Source organism: Myotis myotis, unplaced genomic scaffold (assembly GCF_014108235.1).
Source record: "Myotis myotis isolate mMyoMyo1 unplaced genomic scaffold, mMyoMyo1.p scaffold_m19_p_5, whole genome shotgun sequence".
NCBI lineage: Eukaryota > Metazoa > Chordata > Mammalia > Chiroptera > Vespertilionidae > Myotis > Myotis myotis.
Genome location: NW_023416357.1, coordinates 39067273 through 39085308, shown reverse-complemented (window position 1 = coordinate 39085308; position 18036 = coordinate 39067273). Strand labels below are relative to the sequence as shown.

Here is an 18036-nt window from a genome sequence, read left to right as displayed (position 1 = left end):
GGTGTCAGGATGACATTCTAAACGACTGAGCTATCCAGCCTGGGCCACTAGGCCATGTTCTAAACAATAAACAATTATGTTGATGTTTAAATGCATTATTCCATTTTAGTGACCTACATTTTCAAATTCTCTATCATACTCACCACTTCCCACACCCCTGGATCTCCCGCAGAAACCAGCTTTTATCTATATGCTGCTCCACATCCTGGTCATTTCAAATTCCAAGTTGGCACAAAAGTCTTTGGGAATTTTACAGAAGATAAACTTACTCTTTAACATGGTCTACACCAACAACTGTTTCTAAATTACTTTGAGTTTTCTCCCTAAATCTCTCTCTCTCTCTACTGGATCCACTTCCCTTCCTGTTTGTGTGTCTGAAGGAATTTTCAGGATCTGGCTAAGAGGAAGCTGAATTGAGAATACTTGTTATGTTTATGGAATTTGTCAGCTTTTTCAAATTTTGTAATTTCTCATTATACTCACTTTTGATCTAAGTTTGTATTTATAGTTTTGTATTCCTTTTCAGGAAAGGAATCCTTCAAATTGCATAAGTTGCAGGCCCCACAAAACCTCCATCTGTCCCTGCCTATACATCTCACTTAGTACTTGGCACATAAAATTTGTCATGTGAATGAATGCGTGCACAAATGCACTCATGCAAAGTCACCTAACATCTCTAAGTTCACTTCCTCTGCAAACTAGTAGTGTGATTCTAATGAAATAGTCAAAGTCTAAGAACATTCTGTAGAGCACAACAAGGTGCTCTAAACAGGTAGCAAAAATATTTTCCCCCCAAAGACATGGAGCATAGCAACTATAAGAACTGGGAGATACTAGTAAATAATGCCAAAGGGGAGTTCATGTGATATGGGTCTTAGATAATCTTTCCCAAGTTAAGGGACTCTTCACGTATCTTCTATTAGAGAAGGTAAGCTTTTCACTTCCTACTATTTATCAGAACTTTTTCATTGTTGAATTCTAATTCTCAGGTAGGAACTGTCTACCCCACAAAAAATTCCTTAATTTCTATTGCATAATTTTGACATCTTCCATATAGTACCTTCAAAGTTTAGTTGATTCAAATTCTAGAACATATTCCCCCGAAACCTCCCAATTTCCTGACCTTTGAGATGATAGCCACCTCCTGCTTGACCATCCCCCGGACTCTGTGCACCCTTAGTGCACCAAAAACCAACATGACTGTGCCCATCCCAAAATTAACGATGGTTACATACCTGCTGGGGAAACATAAACAATAGGAGAGAAATGAGCAAACAATAAAACTAAACTGCGCTGCAGGTTGAACCTGGAACAGTTTATTGAATGGAACTAAATAGAACCGTGTATTCATTCAACAAGTATTCACTGAGCATGGTGCTCAACTGGCACTGAAAAGTCAATGGACAGAAAAAAAATAAATCCCTGCTGTCTGGTATTTACAAGCTTAACGGATGAGACATGAAACAAAAGCCCCTCAAATAAAAGTAGAGAGACTAGAGGACTTTGAGAGGAAATAAGTATGACATTTATAAAGAAGTGAGAGGAGGAGGGTACGGTTAGAGCTTATGATGGAAGGAGTTTATACAGCGTCACAGGTGTGCCCAAGCACCATCTTTATCATCAAACATTTTGTCACTGGGGCCCTCCCCCACAATGACCACAGCCATTATCTGGAGTGCTCTTATAAAGGGTCAGAGAGCAAGCTTGCCTCCCAGTCAATGATTCTGCAGAAATGCAATCAGCAAACATTTACTGGAAGTCTACAGTGCACTGAACATTACACTAGGTATTTTTTTAGTATATTTTTAGTGACTTTAAAGAGGAAGGAAGAGGGAAAGAGAGATAGAAACATCAATGATGAGAGAGAATCATTGATTGGCTGCCTCCTGCATGCCCCCTACTGAGGATGAGGCCCACAACACAGGTATGTGCCGTGACCAGGAATCCAACCATGATCTCCTGGTTCATAGGTTGATACTCAACCGCTGAGACACACCAGCTGGCTACACGAGGAATTTTGATATAACAAAGGGTAACACTCTGTGTCCGTGGGACTATTATAGTATAAATGAGAGCAACCTAGACTGATATGTGGTTCAAATCCAAGTTCCATCATAATTCAGCTGAATGGCCAACCTCACTGTGCCAATCACAGTTCCTGGCCCAAATAGATGAATGCTGATGAAGGAATACCAACCCAATTCTTCAAACCTCAATTTTATTATCTATAAATGGAGGCTAATTCCTACCTCACAGGGTTTTTGTAAAACGTTAAATGAGAACTCATTAAAGTGTATACTGTACTGTACAGTGTTTAGCATATGACAGATTTATTAGAAATGTTTCATGTTCAAGCTATTTCATTGGACCCAGGTGTTTATTTTGCTCCAAATGGTTTGTCCTACTAAAATGTGAATGTTGGTATTACTAAATGGCATTTTAATTTTTAAATTATAATCCAATTTTTAAAGCAGGAAGCTGTTACTCTCTTTGAATTACCCTTGGCTTTGGAAAGCCCAGCCCTTCAGCCCACAGGCTATTCCCAAGACACAATGGGGTATAAATATATCCTAATCGTTGCTAAGTAGATTCCAAAATGATAACCTAGCCCATAAAGTGAAATCAAGCCTTAGAAAATTGCCAAGAAAATACCAAATGCACAGCTTTCCAGTATCATAAACTGGATACAACCTGGTATCCCATTCCTACTTTAGCAACAGTCCTGGTTATGGAACTAGAGCATTTTGAGGAAAGTCCTGGAGATAAGAGAAAGTCTACCAATGTAGAGAGATGACATGGCTACAAAACAAGAGCTAAATGTAGGGGGACAACCAATATTGAACGAGGAGAATAAAGTGTTCACAAAGTCTGAGAATAGGGCAACTCTGAGGAGGCTAAAGGCAGAAATCCAAAGATAAATTAGGATACTGGCAGAGGAGAAAAAAGAGACAGCCATGTCCATCAACACATTTTGATGACTGATCAACTACAGAGAATACAGAAATGGAGCAATTATGAAAACACATATCCAAAGCTGGGTTGCCTGGGAGAATGGTGGTATGGTAACCAGCATCAGGAAGTTGGAAAAGGGGTTGCTTTAGAAGAGAACTTTTTTTTAAATTTAACAGTCTGGGCTTGAAGCTAAGGTTGGATAACTGAATAGAAAGCAAACAGCCATCTGGAAACCGAAGATGCGGCATGGGCAGAGGTCAGGAGGAGAGCTTTCAAGGAGGAGCCACGGTTGAAACAAGGAGAGATGAGCTCGCCTAGAAGAGGAAAAAGAAGTGGGCCCTGGGGAACACCCACGTATGCAGAGAAGAAAGCTCAATAGACAAAGAAAGAACTCGAAGAGAACCAGCAGAGTTGGAGGACACCAAAAGTACATTTTAAAATAATAAATCAGATCAGACAGCTTCCCCACTAGACTCCCACCAATTTCTCCATTCATTACCGTGGCCACCAAAGCTTTCCATGATCTAGCTTTGCCCACCTCTGGGACCTGTCTCCTCTCTCATGATGCACTGGCCACATTGGCCTTTGCTGCCCCTCAAATACATTAAGTTTATTCCTACTTTAGGGCCTTTGTTTCTTATCCTTCTTCTAGAAGGCTCTCCATGGATCCTGACTCCCACCCTATCAAATTAGTCTCTCCCACACATTCTCTACCATATCACACTGTTGTACTGTCCTAAAGCATACCATTATCTGAAGTCCTTCTGCTTTTATTTGTGTACCTACTTTATTGTCCATCTCTCCACTCTCAAGTGGGTTCTGGGAGAATGGGGTCCTAGGACCTTGTCTGTTTCCATCTTGGCTATATCCTTAGTGCTTGGAATAGTGCATTGCAACTAAAGGACTTAAGAAAAAGACACCTAGATTTGAGCAAGAGCAAAATAAGTGACACAATCTTCATGAAATCAGTTTTGATAAATAGAACAAGGTAAAGCCAGACTGCATTAAATTATGGAAAAGAAAAGGAGTCAGGAATTAGAAACAAATTATTCAACACACACACACACAGAGCCTTGGGGGTGAGCAGAAGAAATTGTTGATAATGCATCTCTATATATCACACCTTTCATGAAAGCTGCCTTTGCAGAATCCTATATAATAAAACCCTAATATGCAACTCAATCGAACGGCAGAACAACCGGTCACTATGACGTGCACTGACCACTAGGGGGCAAATGCTCAATGCAGGAGCTGCCCCCTGGTAGCCAGTGTGCTCCCACAGGGGAAAGCAGTTCAGCCAGAAGCCAGGCTCACAGCTGGCAAGCATAGCAGCGGTGGCAGGAGCCTCTCCCACCTCCGCTGCAGGCAGGCAGTAAGGGGCAAGGGGTCCCAGACTACAAGAGCCCTGGACTACGAGAGGGATGTCTGACTGCCAGCTTAGGCCTGATCCCCAGACAGATTGGGCCTAAGTGGACAGGCGGACATCCCCCAAGGGGTCCTGGACTGCGACTGCGAGAGGGCACAGGCTGGGTTGAGGGACCCCTCCCCCACCCCCCAAACCCGCCCAAGTGCACAAATCTCGTGCACCCGGCTCTAGTGTGTAAATAAAACATTTCACTGGATCACATCTTATTTCTTCTACAACTCTCCCAGACAAAAATCTGACCTATACCCACCATGCCTAAAATTCTTGCTTAAGATGGTAATAATTTTTTTTAAACTCAAATAGAACAAATGTCAGTTATTTCAAGTTCTGTGTTAAAAAAATAATAATAATACAGGGCTACATATTACCCAAAACTGTGGGACTGTCACTGAAATCTGGGACGTGAGACAATAAGACGTTAAGAACACTTGGTACTTATATACCCACAGCCCCCAGGCACAAAGGAATTCGTTCAAAGATGGGTGCTGGGCTCATGCGGCCTGCGGTTTCCTGGAGTTGGACATTTTCCCTTCAGGCCTTTTGTCAGAAGTCTATGGTCTCATTGGTAACTGTAGAAGGGGACACTATAAAGTGCCATTGTGTTGAGAGGAAAAGATACAGTTTCTTTAAGAATCTGGACAGGGTTGAAGTCAATGGAGGATTTATATAACATCTCCAAGTCAGAGGTTTTGTTCAAGTCTGAGAAGTGGTTTTTCCCCTCAGTTCCTGCCAGAACCATCAAGCAATCTCTTGCAGCAGCGAAGGAGCTCGGACTTCCCAGGAGCTGACATCTGGTGGCTGCTGACCAAGCAGCGTGACGGAGCTCCCACGGCTCTCCTGCTTTATGGCTAGAACACGCCATGCTTTGGGCTTCATTTGCCCCTCAACGGAAAAATAGGAGAAAAGGCAAAAAGGTAAAAGCAAAACCAGGCAGAGACGGTAGAAAAGGGTCAAGTTAAGTGAGCAGAAAGCAACAGCCACCAAGGAGAGCCAACTTCAGCCAGCCCAGCTTGAACAATGGAAACCACCCAACAGGTGGCAATTAGTTGAGATGCACAAGCTGCTGTTTTTAAGTTAAGACACTGGTAATGTTAACATAATTTGCTAAAAACAAATTTGCACAAAGTAAACTCATGCTCTACAAGTTTATTTCAGGTAAAAGCCCCTCCTGATTCCATTCTGAAAACCAGAATTATCTACACTGACATGTATTTAAACAACAACAAAAACCTTCACTCACACCCTCTGACACCTGAGTTAATGAAATATCTACTAACTTGAGCTGGAGAACTTGATGGGGCAAATGGCCATCAAGTCATTGGGCCCAGAATTTGGTGAGCAAATGAGCTTTAGAGGGTCAGGCCTTGCCCAGACTTAGTTACAGGCAGCACTCTCTAAAAGGACAAATAATGTGAGACAAATGAGAGACTTTAAGGTACAGATGGCAGCATTCCTCATGTTGTAAAGCTCAAGGGACAGTGCAGGGCAGGAAAGGACAAAATGACACCCTGGAGTACCTGGCCAATGGGGAAATTGGCCAGGTGTCAAGGGTGTTGTGGTGCCAGCACAATGGGGAAAGTCATTTTCATTAACCAGTGAAGGTGGGAAAACCCCAGGCTCATTATGGGATCTACTACTCACTTTCTGCACAAAAGAATTATACATATATATACATAGCCATATATATATATATATATGACCGACCGTATGTCCATCTGACCATCTGACCAACTGACCAGCCGGTACGTATGATGCACACTGGCAATTTAAAAATAAACGTCGATTCACGCATGCGTGATACATATAAAGCTCTCGCTGGTGCCAATCGCATGCATGTGTTTCGATCTGTCATTGTCAATCATGAATTTGGTTGACACTTCTATTATAGCAGATAGTGATATTAAAATATTTTTTTAATTAATTTTCTTTCAATGGGCACAAATCCGTGCACTGGGCCACTAGTAAATAAACGTATGGCTTCTAACACAGCATTTAAAAATCCTGCATGTCAAACCATCTGAGTTAATTTGATCAAATAAGTCACTGCTTCTAGAAACCTTCATTTCGGCATCTGCAAAGGTCTGAAGGTGTGATCATGTACTAATACTCTGAACTGATGGTCAAGAGTGGCCGTCACAGGGGCCCATCAAGGACGCACAGCCACAGCAGAGAAGGGCAGCAGCTGGAGGACAGGATTTCCTTCAACAGGAACCAGAAGCCGGAGAGATTTGCAGGAATCAGGAAGGAGGCGTCTGCCAGGTGAACGCAGAACAAAGCCACCAAGTCACTTACCGCCTCAATAGGAAGCTGCCTCTCTGGGCTAGGAAACCGGCCCAGGAACCTGTCCTTGGGTCCTCCCCCAGAAGGCTGGGACCAAGGGGAGTGCACTTGGCCAAGGATTCAAGAAAACCACACCGAGCCCCAGAAATAGAAGAGGTCGAATGGGAGAGGTTTAGCGCAGCTACTTGAAGTGCTAATCGGATCCCTACACATCAGATTGACCCTTCAATTCATATATGCAATGAGCACAGCAGCAACCAATATTCTTGGGATCAAACAGCAGGAGACTGTGACTCAGAATAAAAGAATAATATAAACATAAAATGTTCAGGGAATCGGGAAGCAGCTCAGATCCAGCTGGCAACAAGCTACTGAAGTGAAAACTCCTCTGCCCAAATGGTTATACAATTTGCAGTTTCCAGAGAAAGAAATGATCATACTCTTCTCAGGCAGTTGCTACCATTAACACTCCTGAAGGGTGGAAGAGAGCGAGGGCCCACACGCAAGGGTTCACAGACACACCCTCTGCAGATGTTATAAAATCTCCATGGATTAAGTGCTTATATTAACCAGAATTTGGGAAATAGCAGAAATGAAGCACCATGGAGGGTGGGGAGAGGTTAAATAAAGCAAGATAATTTTTTTTGGAACTTTTATGAAGCTAATAACACAAAATTTAAAAAGCTGCCTTTCTGTGCACAATGAAAATGAGAACACAACTCCCAATTTCATAATTACCAGGGGGTTTATGTTTTGTTTTGTTCTTTTATCTTTACCTGAGGACATGTTCACTGATTTTAGAGAAGGGGGGGGGGGGGGAGAGAGAGAAACATTGATGTGAGAGAGAAACAGTTATCGGCTGCTTCCCACTACCTCCTGCACAAGCCCCGACCAAGGATAGAACCGGAAACCTAGGTATGTGCCCTGACCAGGAATCAAACCCCCAACCTTTTGGTTTACATGATGACGCTCCAACCAACTGAGCCACCTGGCCAGGGCCATAATTACCAGTTATTAAAGCTGAGGCACTAGGTATTAAATATTTCTAATAGCCCTGAATAAAATGTGAACTGTGACATCTAATTTGCAAAGCAACCCATTAAAATTTGAAATGTGTACACCCTTCATCCAGCAATCCCATTCCTGGGAATCTACTTCATCAAGACAAAAGTATTAATATATAAGGACACATGGACAAGGACATGCACAAGGGTGTCTAGTGAATAACATCATGGTTGCCAAGGACCGAAACACAGTGACTACCTATCCACAGGGAATTGGCTAAATCCACACCCATTCATTTAAAACAAGGGTGGGGAATCTTTTTTGTGTCAGAGGCCATTTGGATATTTATAACATCATTCTCGGGCCATACAAAATTATCAACTTAAAAATTAGCCTGCTATATTTAGTCAAACATTTAATTAACTTAACCCTAATGCCTTGGCAGGGCCAGACCAAATGGTGGGCTAGGTGTTCCCCACCCCTGATTAAAAGAGTAAATCTGAACTACACCTGATGATGGAGAAATTTCTACAAAGTACTGCTGAGTTGGAAAAAATAGAGAAGTCTACATAATCTGACCCAGATTTTTTTTTAATGATTGTATTAAAGATTGTATCTGTATTATGTGTGTATATGTTGTATGAGCACAGAAAAGGGTGGAAATATGTACACTGTCATTGGTTCTCAAACTCTAGTGTACTCCATCAGAATTACCCGAAGGTTCTGCTAAAACACATATTGCTGGGATGCAAGCAGCGTGACTTTACATATTGCTGAGATAAACATCAGGAGTGGCTGATTCTGTGGGTCTGGGGGAAGGTCTGAGAATGTGTATTTCCAACAAGTTCCCAGGGGTGACTACTGCTCCTGAGAACAAGGGCACGAGGCTGGAGGACAGAAAGTGAGGTAGTAAAGGTAAGTGTGGGGGTGGGGAAGCATTAATGAGATCTGCCCAGGATAATAAAAATGCACACACATAAGGAAAGTTCTTTCAAACGTAGAATTTCAGGTGATCTTTACTTTCTTCTTAATAATTTCATTTATTTTTAATAATGAGTATTATTTAAATAATCATTTAACATAAAACTATTCCAATTGACAAAAAAGGGTGGGAAAGCCTTTGAAATCAACAATTTCCCAAGAAAGAGCTCTTCTGTGTTAGTCACAGCAGTTCTGAACTGATCTTTTGGGAAGATTATTGCTAATTACACTTTATATAGAAATATAATGTGAAAAGGAGTAAATAAATATATTTATTTGTTTTAAAACCTTCCTTAACAAAAATTTAAGGAAAAGTCAATTTTAAAAGTAACCAAAAAATATTCACCAGCAAAAACACACAATTTAGCTTGTGAATGCAAAATCTCTTCCTCTTTCAAAATTCAATCAAATACCCAGTCAGCGAAAATCTCTTCTTTCAAGCTCTACTTGCATCATTTCCTATCTCTTTTTATGTACAAACTAGAAAATGACAACTATAAGACTAAAAGCAACAAACTAAAACAAACGAAATAAAAATAACAAATAGGACTTTCAAACTCGCAAGTAATGTCCACGAGTTTTACGCTATAAACATCGTAGGTCAATTATACTAATGTACCCATCCCCAGACTTTCACTCTTCTCATCAGCTTCATCACTACAACTCTTCCCTAGCTTAAGCCACCATTCAATCTAAAGATTAAGCCTAGATCTCAACCCAGACTGTACCTGTTTTTAAATATGTTTTTATTGATTTCAGAGAGAAAAAAGGGAAAGGGAGAGAGAGATAGAAACATAAATGATGAGAGAGAATAACTGATAGGCTGCCTCCTGCACATCCCTACTGGGGATCGAGCCCACAACCCGGGGGTGTGCCCTTACTAGGAATTGAACAGTGAACTCTTGGTTCATAGGTAGACACTCAACCACTGAGCTATGCCAGTCAGGCAAAAACTGTATCTTTTCTATTGGGAAAAAATAGGTTGGCCCTCCAGAACTACTCCTTTTTGCCCTTTTAAATACAGATGCAGGAAGCTGCTCAGAGGCTGAAAATTGGATTTGCAGTGTTCACATCCCTAAGGTTTGCAAATCAATACTACAAAACTCCTAGCTACCAGTCTTGTCAATCCCTGCTGCTTCTCTAACTTATCAGAGTGCAGTGTTTCTCTTTTCTGGCAATAGCAAGTGGATCATCATAGTTCATTTTCTTTCTTTTTTTATTTTTTTTAAATATATTTTATTGATTTTTTACAGAGAGGAAGAGAGAGGGATAGAGAGTCAGAAATATCAATGAGAGAGAAACATGGATCAGCTGCCTCCTGCACACCTCCTACTGGGGATGTGCCCGCAACCAAGGTACATGCCCTTGACCGGAATTGAACCTGGGACCTTTCAGTCCGCAGGCCGACGCTCTATCCACTGAGCCAAACCAGTTAGGGCTCATAGTTCATTTTCAAAGTCAGAGTGTGTCTGTGGCTGAGTTCAGGAATATCCTTGCATCCCCAATACTAAGATAGAGTCTCCTTCCTGAAGACAAGCAAACAAAAATATTTGCCAAAAAATGTGAGGGGAAAAAACATTTGCCATAAAAAGCCAAAAAATTAAACAAATTATCACCGATAGGACCCACCTGAATGAGGTGCTCTTTTTAAAGGGCAAAAAGAAGTTGGGGAATAATTTCTAACATTTTCTTACTTCATGACCACTGTTCTATTTATGTGATCTCATCCTCTGTGATAAATCTTGTAGTTTATATTTTTAAAGTCTATCTTACTGAGGCTTTTCCAATTCATTAGCATACAATTATTATGCTTAGTAGTTTTATAATTTTAAGATATTATCTCAATGTTATAACTCTTTACAATTTCTAGGGTTTTTTTTGGTTCTACCTAAATTATGTTCTTAACAGTGTTATCTTAATTTGTTTTCCCAAAAGAACCTGTTAAAACAACGAAATAGGATTGGTAGAAGTACTTGAAAGCATCAAAATTAAGAGATCCAATGTAATATATCACAATTAGTCAAATAAGAAAACACATCATCTAAACAAATGCAAAAGAACCTTCAATAAAATTCCACACAAATATAGATAAAATTCTGGAAGAAGAAAAAAAAGTCAATAATGCTTATCATCGATGATAGGGTTAAACATAGTTTTAAGTTCTTCTTTTTGCTTTTTTAAAATAAAATATACTATGAATTTTCAAATAGTAAGGATTTATAAACCAGATTGTAGTAAGCTGGGAGAAACTAGACGTGCATATTTATCCAACCTCTGAAGGCCGTGGGCAGACAGGAGACTTGCACCAAGATACAGGAACCAGTTGCTGCACAGCCTTTGTGTCTGCTCTGTTTACATATTACTTATTCAAAAGAATTTGGCTTAAGACTTGTTTTCATTATAGTATAACCCTCACTGACCTCCTTACTGATGAGGCCAAATGGTCAGATTGGCTTAGGTCAATCTGTAATAATATTGACATAAAATGTTAAGTGAAAAAAAATCAGGTTACAACATATATATGTACATACAGTTATGTACATATAAAATTTACATAATTAATATAAGATGCCATCAGTTGGTCAGAGCAACAGAAAACCATATAAAATATGCATTTTTTATGCCACTAAAAGAAAAACTGCCCACTTTTTTATGTTAGAATTTTGTTTTAACTTATACAGATTTCATCATGTATCATGCTGCTGGTTCCATGTCTTTGTATATACTCAGTAACTTTGCCTTTTAATACCAAACCATGGTGAAGTGATTTTGAAAGCAATTAATTCATGTTGTGCCAGCAAAGTTCATACCTATTCTGAAGTGACAACAATATAAGCCATGTGACCAAGGTCACACATGCTTAGGTAATGACAGCTACCTCATGACTTCTGCCAGGATGCACGGTGTAGGAGCACAGATATGAAAATAAGAAAAAAAAATGTGCCTTAGAATTAACAAAATGTATTAACATTTGTGTTTTTGTTTGTTTGTTTTTTAAATATATTTTTATTAATTTCAGAAAGGGAGAGGGAGAGAGAAAGACAGAAACATCAATGATGAGAGAGAATCATTGATAGACTGCCTCCTGCATGCCCCTTACTAGGGATCGAGTCTGAAACCTGGGCATGTGCCCTGATCAGGATGGAACCCAGACCTCCTGGTTCATAGGTCAATGCTTAACCACTGAGCAAGACTGGCCGGACTGGTTGGTTGAATTTTAATGGCTTTCGTTTGAATAGTCTACCTTAAAGGCTAAGGACAACAAGATTTCATCGGCTTCCTCTCCAGGCTATTTCTGTTGCTCTGACCAAGGAGCCCTTCTGACGAGAGTCCTTGCTGCCTGAGTCCCATTTAGAGTTTTGATGGCTACTGGACCTTCTTTCTGCATAAGCATTCTGGGGTTAATAGGTTCTTATCTACCTAAGTTAACCATCACAAAGAGCAGCCATCATGGGAACACCACCCAGCATTCTGGAAACCTGGGTCTACACAGGCTGTGGACAGTCAGGCACTGGTATGCACTCACATGCACACAGTAAACTTTGCCTTTTAATAACAAACCATGGTGAAGGGATTTTGAAAGCAATTAATTCATGTTGTGCCAGCATTTTAGATATATAGTAATCCTCTATATATTTAAAAGGCTAAGTGACCATCCAAACTGTCCATCCTACCGTCCAACCAACCGACCGGCCAGTACATATGACACACACTGGCAATTTAAAAATAAACGTTGACTTGCGTATGGGCAATACATATAAAGCTTTTGCTGGCATCAATCGCATGCACATGTTTTGATCTGTCATTGTTGATCATGAATTTGGTTGACACTTCTATTATAGAGAAAGGGCGAATAATGATATTAAAGTATGTCTAATTAATTTCCTTTCAATGTGCACGAATCCGTGCACCAGGCCACTAGTTAGCTATAAGCCAGTTTACTCACTGCCTATATCATTCCTGGGGATCAAGCCCACAACCCAGGCATGTGCCCTTGATCAGAATTGAACCTGGGACCCTACAGTCCATAGGCCAATGCTCTATCCACTGAGCCAAACCAGCTAGGGCAATAAAGTGTATTAATGTTTTAACATAACACTATTTATAGGGGGTAAGATTATGAGTGACTTATTTTCTTAACACTTTGGTATTTTCATTTTATTCTAATTAGTATATATTATATGACAGGAAAAAAATGTTTGTTTGGTCTGTTTAACTCTCTTCTCTCCTTTAGGCAATGTTAACTGACTCTTCCCTAGTCTGGGCATAGCCAGTAGGTCTAAGTTCAATATAGCAACACCAGTATGTTGACCAACCACAAGGTTTTCTACCAGGATTAGGTTTGTGGATTTGTTTATTTGGTTTGAGGCAGGGAAGCAGGGTGGAATGAATACAACTGAGGAGGAAGTAAGTACAAAATAAATAATTGAATAAAACTTGGGATACTTTACAATTTAGCATTGGAGCAGTCTTTTTTTAATCTTTAATTATGGCTGATCCAAGCCTGTCTATAGACACATTTTATGACCTGCAAATCACAACCTAAAGAGAGTACTATAGACTACTGGGTAACCCAGGAGAGGGGGGTATTATTTTGCATCCATTTACTTGATCATTTAGTGTTTCTTCAGAGAACACAGTGGGATGCAGGTAAGAAGAGTGGGGAGGGGATGAGAGAGAGGGTTACTTGGGTAGTAATGTGTTAAGAGGAAGTGGATTAATATATTTTAATTGACTGAGGATTCTGATTAAACTTGTTCCAATTCCTTGATATTGTTCTATTAAGGATTAATCTGAAATGAGGTCAGATCTTTTATGCTAGATCCTGTACTCTTGCTGTATGCCATGAGAGGATAACTCAAAGGCCACCTGAAAAAGCAGCCCTCCTACACATATCCATACTCACACCCCCATCAACATGGGCTCCAAGAAAAAAGGTTTTGTCTGAAAAAGGAAGATGGGAAGAGGAACCCATCTGCCATTTTGTAAGATGAGACAATCACATCGCTTCCCTGTTATACCCAGTATCTGTTCTCAACAACAGAATCCTCCCTCAACCCAGAAGGCACCTTGACCGGGAATCTCATTGGGCAACTCTGTCACCCGATCTCCCACGTAATCTATGTATGTAGCCCAGCACTTTCCTTTGAATTTCTATTTCATGCTTTTAACTGACACAATTATCACTGAACATTTCCCCCAAAAGGACACACACAGAACACGTTCTTGGCTATTATCAGGACGTTATCATAAAACAACATATTCAAAAATCATCTATATGGATGAACTGAGTATTTTTAGTCCAGAGCTAATACAGTTTTTAAAAAGTTACTTGGGGAAATACAATTAAAACCCAGACTTGGAAACGAGGCGCCAACTAGTTTTAAAAGGCTTCATGCAAATAAACGAGACAGTAGCACTGTGTGTTGTTTTTCAAAAGCCTCAGCTCAATAATGAGCAAAGCCTTTCTCCCCACTTCAGTCACATGGGTTTCAAGTCTAAGAAAGGGCCACTTCAACCTGAAGCCCAATGCTTAGGAACTTACGTAAAGAGGTACTTCGCTGCAGCTCAACTCCATGGCTTCTGCATCTGCAAACAATAAAAAGAGCATTTATTACTGGAGTCATCATATAACCAACCAACAGAATTGTGTCCTGACCTTCAGGTATCAATATTGTCAAAGGAGGAGTAACTCATTAGATAGGAAAATTGCAGAGACAAAATTATAAAAATACAGAAATAAGATGCTACCTGTATAAAACAGAACCCCTTTCTTATTTTGTATTAATATCCACACATAAGGAAATCCATCACCCCGACATTATCCCACTGACTGCTCCCAAAATGGAAATTATATTTCAGAGAGACAAGAAAGGTCAAAATAAGCAGGTTGAAAGTTTCACCTTAATTAATCGCTTGGATGACAGGCTTCTCTGAGATCAGAATCCACTTTTGGTGGAACAAGGCAGATCTTAGAGAGGGCCAGACATTTCAGTCTGGGGGAATGCAGGCCGCTGTCATGCAAACCCACCTCTTCCCCAGCTGCATGCATCTCATTTGCCTTTGGGTGTGCCTGCCCCTTGACACCCACACCCAGAAACCAGCTTCCAGCTTAGGAAAAAAGGAGCCAGCATCATTCAAACGGGGTTAATTGAAGGGAGTCAAATAGGTACAAACTTCCAGTTAAAAAATAAGTTATGGGGATGCGATGTACAGCATAGAGACTATCTATAATAATAAAGGCATAATATGCAAATCAACCGAACAACCGAACAGCAGAACCACCATCTGGACGACCTACTGGCTGACCACGCTATGACACACACTAACGCCAGGCCAGCCAAGGCGGGTGTGATGAGATTGGTCAGGGGGGCCGACATCGCCCCACAATCGCCCCGCAAAGGGAGGCCCAGGCCACCCTCTGCACAGCAATCAATCACGGAGCCCTGCAATTGATGGCCTCAAAGAGGGAGGCCCAGGCTACCCAGCCAATGGCGCTGCGGCGGGTGGGTGAGACCTCCCTCTGCTGCGCAATTGATCACCCCAAAGAGGGAGGTCCAGGCTACCTGACTGGCAGCACTGCAGCAGGTGGGCGGGGCCGCCTTCTGCGGGGCTATCAATCTAGAGACCCAGCAATCAATTGCCCCACAGAGGGAAGCCAGGCCACCAGCCAGCAATGCTGTGGCGGATGTGTGGAGCCAGCCAGCAATCACCCTGCAGAGGGAGGCCCAGACCAGCCAAGCGATCGCACCCCACACCTGTCTGTCGCCTGCAGAGGGACAGCACCACACAGATGGTAAGCAGTGGCAGCGGCAGCGGCAGGGGTGGGGCCAACTGCTGGCAGCTGGGGGAAGGAAAGCCCTGATAGACCCTGATCGCCAGCAGGCCTCGGGACCCTACCCGAGGGGTCCCAGCTTGCAAGAGGGCGTAGGCTGAGCTAAGGGACAACACCTGCCCCATGCACGAATTTCGTGCACCAGGCCTCTAGTAGTTAATAATACTGTATTGCATATTCAAAAGTTGCTAAGAAAATAGATTGTAAAAGTTCTCATTACAAAGAAAAATTCTGTCACTATCTATTCTGACAAATGTTAACTAGCCTTATTGTGGTGAACACTTTGCAATATATACAAATATCAAATTATCATATTGTACACCTGAAACTAATAAGATGTTGTGTGTCAATTATAGATCACTTAAAAAATAAGGGAATCCAACCAGTGTTGTTCAGTGATTGAGCATCAATCTATGAACCAGGAGGTCACGGTTTGATTCCCAGTCAGGGCACATGCCCAGATTGCAGGTTTGACCCCAGTAGGGAGTGTGCAGGAGATAGCCAATCAATGATTCTTTCTCATCATTGATGTTTCTATCTCTCCCTTCCTTGCCTTTCCTCTCTGAAATCAATAAAAACATGTTTTTTTAAAAAGTAGGGGAGGAGGGTTCATTGAACACTACTATAAGACCCAGCCCTCAAGGAGCTCACAGCTGAACAAAAGAGACCTAAAGATTGGGAGAAGGTGAAGCGTGGGCTGCAGGAGAATTCTGAATGGGGCAGACAGGGAGACTCACCACCACCCTCTCGCCTCCGCCCCACAGAGAACAGAAGTGGGACAGGGTTCTGTTCACTAGGCCAAGCCTGGCTCTGGTTCCTGGGCCACAGCCCAGCTACGGTACTTCGGGGCCTTCTCTTAAGAAGGCAGGCACACAGAAATCCAAATTGTGACATTTGGTATAGCAATTCCCAGAGAACAAACTTGGCCAGGAGGAAAATATAAAAAGTCCTGTATTATTTTTTATAAGATCCTTTAACTTAATACTGGCATCCTCCTAGGTCACAAGTTACATTTCACGAGTCATCCCGAGAGAAGACCGAGGGTCCCATAAGCCCAAGGGGTTGACAATGGAACCCTTCCTTGGCCCTCATTTTCAACATGCTGTACCCTGTGCATACCCACTTAAACGGGATTATGGATGATAATCATCGATTTTTAATGAAACTAACCTCACATATTGGATGAATGGCTTAGGAAGTTCAAGAAAGAAACTTCAAATTAAATACAATACTAACAAGAATATGACAAAACTGAGACTCTCATTTCTAATATGAATTGTTTATCACTATAAAATAAAAATGATGACTAATCTAAGTAGATCTAAGTAGATCTCCCCAAAATTAAAAATTATAAAGAAGGCACTTATAATATGAATGTATACCTGCTACCACATACCATGACCCTTTACCGTAAATATACACTAGGCCTCAAGAGATTAACAATATTTTCACTTACGTTTAGAGTCACACCATACATAATTCCAATTCTTCACCTTTCACTCAACTTGATAAACTTATAAGAACACTGAACATTTCTACTTGATAGCATAAGAAATGCATTCTAGCCCTGGCCAGTGTGGCTCAGTTGGTTGGGCATCACCCATGCACCAAAAGGCTGTTGGTTAGATTCCCAATCAGGACACATGCCCAGGTTGTTCGCTTGATCCCTGGCTGGGGATGTGCAGGAGGCATCTGATCAATGTTACGTTTGCACGCTGATGTTTCTCTCTCTCTCCTCCCTTTCTCTCTCTCTAAAAATCAATAAGGTATTTTAAAAAATTAAAATGGTTTTAAAAAGGAGTAAAATTTTAAAAATGCACTGACTATAAAAAGACTGAAATAATATACAGACAATAATAAAGCAACAAACTAACATGCATTCCTTTGTGAGCAAATCTTTGAAGACTTAAAATTTTTAAGAAGTATATTATAACAAGTTAAGCTGTGTGGGAGGCTTACCATACACGTATTTACTATATGAAAGTACACATGTTTCTCACAACTCAACATGTGATATTTGTTAGATTTTGTCTGATAATAAAGTACATCAAAAAGAAACCACTTTTGAGGAGAATGTGAAGACATATTCTGAAGAGTGAAACTCCTGTCAAAACTTCCTAGTTGAGTCGTGGAGAAAAATAATTTGGAACAAATTATACACTTGATAAAATAAACTTCAAGCTGAAAGATATATCTTCACTTGGATTTTCCTAAAATCAATTGCTCTGTTACAGTAAAGAGCAGCAGGCTCTGTGCTCGCCTGCAGGCCGCACGGCTAACCCACTCTGGGCCTCCTTTCACATCACCTTTAATAATTAAGCAAGTTGTATTTGCGAGGCAAGTTACAACTGTCAGAATTCTTCACACAGTAGCTTTTCCCTGTATAAATGCCATGCTCTCCACTTCATTTTACTTTCTAATGCTTGAGTTCTCCACCTGTAATTTTAAAATTTCAGATTCAAGTACTTTTTTTCCCTTTAATTGTACTGCATTTTTGAAAATGTGTCTTACGGAGATAAAAGCCAAAATAGTTCCAGTTTTGCTGGCAGATGCCAGG

The 18036-nt window shown here is 41.0% G+C and overlaps 1 protein-coding gene across 2 annotated transcripts in view; it reads right to left on the bottom strand.

Moving 5' to 3' along the window:
* The window catches only part of ARHGEF28 (Rho guanine nucleotide exchange factor 28), a 263498-nt gene that overhangs the window by 205974 nt on the left and 39488 nt on the right, over positions 1–18036 (bottom strand). For both annotated transcript variants that reach the window (XM_036310652.1, XM_036310651.1), the window contains exon 2: positions 14190–14233. In XM_036310652.1, coding sequence (XP_036166545.1) covers positions 14190–14222 — 33 coding nt within the window. In that variant the 5' untranslated portion in view covers positions 14223–14233. The remainder of the gene's footprint in view (positions 1–14189; positions 14234–18036) is intronic.